Source organism: Microtus ochrogaster, chromosome 4 (assembly GCF_000317375.1).
Source record: "Microtus ochrogaster isolate Prairie Vole_2 chromosome 4, MicOch1.0, whole genome shotgun sequence".
Classification (NCBI taxonomy): domain Eukaryota; kingdom Metazoa; phylum Chordata; class Mammalia; order Rodentia; family Cricetidae; genus Microtus; species Microtus ochrogaster.
Window position 1 is genome coordinate 27833918 of NC_022011.1, and position 4151 is coordinate 27838068.

General features: G+C 48.3%; 1 protein-coding gene across 2 annotated transcripts in view; it reads left to right on the forward strand.

Annotated features, from left to right (window-relative positions):
- Positions 1-2693, forward strand: part of Usp10 (ubiquitin specific peptidase 10) — a 50898-nt gene extending 48205 nt beyond the window's left edge. For both annotated transcript variants that reach the window (XM_005345759.3, XM_005345760.3), the window contains exons 13-14: positions 1340-1405; positions 1702-2693. In XM_005345759.3, the coding sequence (XP_005345816.1) occupies positions 1340-1405; positions 1702-1889 (254 nt within the window). In that variant the 3' untranslated portion in view covers positions 1890-2693. The remainder of the gene's footprint in view (positions 1-1339; positions 1406-1701) is intronic.
- The last annotated feature ends 1458 nt before the right edge of the window (positions 2694-4151 follow it).

The window sequence follows — 4151 nt, forward strand, 5'->3', positions numbered from 1 at the left end:
AGACCAGGCTGGTCTCGAACTCACAGAGATCCGCCTGCCTCTGCCTCCCGAGTGCTGGGATTAAAGGCGTGCGCCACCATCGCCCGGCTATTTTCCTTTTTTTAAACACAGGGTCTCACTGGGTAGTGCTAGCTGATCTAGAGATCATTATATAGGCCAGGCTGGCCATGAACTCTGACAGAGATCTCTGTCTGCCTCTGCTTCCTGAGTGCTGGGATTAAAGCTGTGCCCACACCTGGCTTTGAGTAGTTTTGTCAAAGATAGAAACAAAACTGAAATGAAACATTTTAACTAGATGAGAGAAGTAGAAGAACAGCTCTGATGAGCAGCAGGTGTTGGCAGTGTATGCCCTCTGGCCCCAGACAGTGACTTGTGGCCTGTGCAGTGATGTGCTGGCCATTGCTTTCCACAGGCCTCTGCAGTTCAGTGACAACACTGTATTGTAGATTTTTAAATTTTATGTATATAAGTGTTTTATCTGTGTGTATTTTATCTGTGTGTATTTGCACCACACAACTACCCGTCTCCACCAGCTCTGACACATGTCTTAAAGAGCCCCCGGGAAAGAAAGGTACCTTACTATAAATGCAGGTTGAAGGTTTTGTGTGTGTGGGTAAGAATGCATGCCAGAGCACACATGCCGGTCAGTGGACAGACAAATGTCACCTTTTATTTGGGATCTTGTAGTTGAATTCAGGTCACTTGGCTTGCATAGCAAGAACCTTTGCCTGCTGAGCCAGCCATCTTACTGCTTCCCCTCATTTTTTTTTCACTATATTTAAAATAATTTTTTTCCCCTGTACACACACTGGCATTCGTGTGGAAGTCAGACAGCCCTTGTCAGTTCTCTCCATTCACCATGTGAATTCTGGAAGTCTGGGCTCTAGGGGGCAGGCACTGTACACTCTGAGCTGCTCTGCCAGCACAGAAGAACTTCCCCGAAACGTTACAGTTGTGACAAACATCTTAGTGCCAGAGCCTGACTAGGAATGCAGCAAACCCAGGCAGTCCACAGAACACATGGGTCTGGGGAGCAGAAGGACAGTGGGACCCCTCCCCAGCCCCCCATCTCTGAGAGATCCTCATGAGTAGAGTCCTTTGTCCCCAGGACTGCATGCTTGGGTTCTTGTTTCCTGGTCCAGCAGCTGGGTATGTAGTTATCTCCTCTGCCCCTTGACTGTCATGACACCTTTAGGTCCAGTCCTGACACAGCTCTGGTACAGGACCTGCCCATCCCTGCTCTGACCTCTAAGTGGGGTGGCTCTTGTTAGGCGAGGCTGTCACCAGTCAGTGCTGCTGTTCTGCGGAGACTTTGAAGTGTCGCTGTTTTGTTTTCCAGAACTACTTTCTCCGGGAGTCAAAAATAAGAATTTTAAATGCCACAGAACCTATAGGCTGTTCGCAGGTGAGTGTGTTTGCCCACGGCTCCCTCACAGACATAGCACAAGCAGGTCTGTGTGGGACTTCGGCAGAACCCTGCTGGAGTACAGTGTCCCAGAGAGTGGGTACTGGGAGAGCTTGAATGTCTAGAAAGCAATTGAGTTTGATATGGGGCGGTTCTCACAATTATGAGTGTCCCACTGAGTCAGTGGTCTGTTGGCCCTAGTGGAGACGCCTCCCTTTGGAGGGATTAGGTGGGGATCTGTGGCAATGGGGTTGAGGGCCTTTTCTCATGGTTGCCTTCTGGACATCGTCTTCCAGTGGTCTACCATCACGGTAACAGTGCCACGGGCGGCCACTACACTACAGACGTCTTCCAGATTGGGCTTAATGGATGGCTGCGAATCGATGACCAAACGGTCAAGGTTATTAACCAGTACCAGGTGGTGAAGCCAACTGCTGACCGCACAGCCTACCTCCTGTATTACAGCCGTGTGGACCTGCTGTAACCGTGTCCGTGTGCCTGCGTGTGTGCCTGACGCTGCTTCCTACAACTCCCAGCTCACTCACTTCCCACCTCTCTAGTGGCTCCTTGGAGAGAAACTCTCCCTCTGCAACAGTGGGCTTGAATGAGAGAAGATGTCGGGGTCTGCACAGCGCAGCTCATGATGACTAACTTGAGAGACTGTCGCTTGAGTGAGGAATGCACACGACTTTGTGGCGCTTCTGAAGACCTGCTGGCTCCTGAGCGAGGAGGTGGCTCGCACTGTGTCCCAGTCTGATTGCATAGTGAAATGAGTCCCACACCAGCAGCTCTTGTACATTTGTGAAAATGAATTTTATCTTTCCTTAAAAAATAATTTTTTTAATTCATCACACTTTCCTCCCTTACCCTTTAGTTTTTGATAAACGATAAAAATGAGCCAGTTATCAGAGATGAGAGAGTTCTTACTTCAAGAGGAAATAAAATACACAAAACACGTCACTGGTTCCTAGAAGGAAACATTTTAACAATTGTGAGATGAAACTGCTGACTATACACTGCGGGTCAGACATTTGGAGTGCAGATGTCAGACTACAGAGGTGGGTGATTGTAACTTTATTACCATGAAAAAATTTTAAATCACATTCATGATCTGTGTACACATGAAGAAAAGTGGGCAAAATAATGAAGATTGACATTTCCCAATGTCTACTGTGTAACCTCCTGTCCGCGCCTCTCTGATGCCGTGTCCCTAATTGTACACAGTGTAGTGGTTCCTAGGCGTATAAAGTTGTCACCCGTCAATAAAGATCACAGAGTTGGTTTAAAACTGCGTGTGTTTCTTCGTATGGAAACACCTTTTCTATAAGAGGCCTCTCTCCAGTCCTGTAAGCCTTCTTTCTGGTCAGCCTCTGAACTCAGCTAGGATTCTGGCTGTGTCAATTAGCATGAGAGGGCCTGGCTTTGACTTTTGCTCCCTCTGATCCTGTGACTTAGGTCAAGGCCTAGTCTTACTTTGAGTGTCTCTGATGCTCCCGTCCGCTTCTGACAGATGAAGAGGCTGCCAGCGCTGGGCTCTACAAAGCAGGGCTTGCAGTGAATGAAAGCCTTTTCTCCCAGGCTCCACTGTGATATGACAATGTTTCTTGTCAGTCACTAATGGTGCCGAAGTCCTACTTAGCATCCCTTCAGGATGTGGAACTGTGGTTCCTGTGCATTCTAGAAACCAGTAAGCATCCCTCCGGATGCCAGCACTTACTCTCTGGGTGCTGTTGCTGGAATGGTTGTGTCCTCTGCTGTATTTGTGACAAATGTGGCCAGAGCAGGAGGCCCATGGATGCAGTCATGCTTCCAAATGAAATGTATAAGCGTCCTGTGTGTGTACCGGAGCCATTTTCCCTTCCAGTGTCTGTGTTGTCCTATACGAGATAGTTGTGTATGTTCCCTTTAGCCCAAAAGGTTGGAAAAGACTGAAATGTTGGGACTCCATCTGAAGACCTTTGTGCAGTGAACAGAGATGAAGTCCAGTGGAGTACTTGGCATTTTGTCAGCTAGGGACATGTGGTGATCTGCCTTCTCAGGCAGGAGGCTGTCTCTTATGTGGTGTGCTCCCTTTTATGCGGCCAATGTTGTTGGTCGCTACCCTGGCCATGGAGGACAGTGTGCTTAATTGAGCCCATTCCTGACTGGGCTGCTGTACCAGATACCATACAGTGTGCTAAAACAACAGCCGGAGGCCGAGGCTAAGGTGGTGGGGCAGATCCTGTGTGTAACCTGGCTTCAGTCATCCTCCCAAGGCAGTGTGAGCTCTGCTTTCTCTTAGAAGGCCATGTATTCCTTCTGGATTCTCCCTCCTTGACCCCATCTAACCCTAATGGCTCCCTGGGAGCCCTAACAACTTGGTCCCTGGTTTAAGGTTCTGACATCTTAGCATTGGAGAGAGGTGAACATAGCCTGTGGACCCAGCACTACTCAACTCAGGATTCTTTTAAAAATTTTTCATGCATATTAATTAATATGTTGCCTGTGTGCATATATGTGTACCACATCCATACCTGGTACTAGGTGTACTTCAGAAGACTGAATCAGATTCTCTGGGACTGGCGGTACAGATAGTTGTGGCTGTCTTGTAGATGCTGGGAACTGAACCCAGGCCTTCCGCAGGAACAACAAGCTATCTCTCTAGCCTCAAGACTGGGGTTTTGATTTCATCTCAATTTTGTGTGGTCTAAGCTGCACCAGTACACTGCCTGTTGCAGATGCATTCTGTCCTTGGGTAGAGCACAAG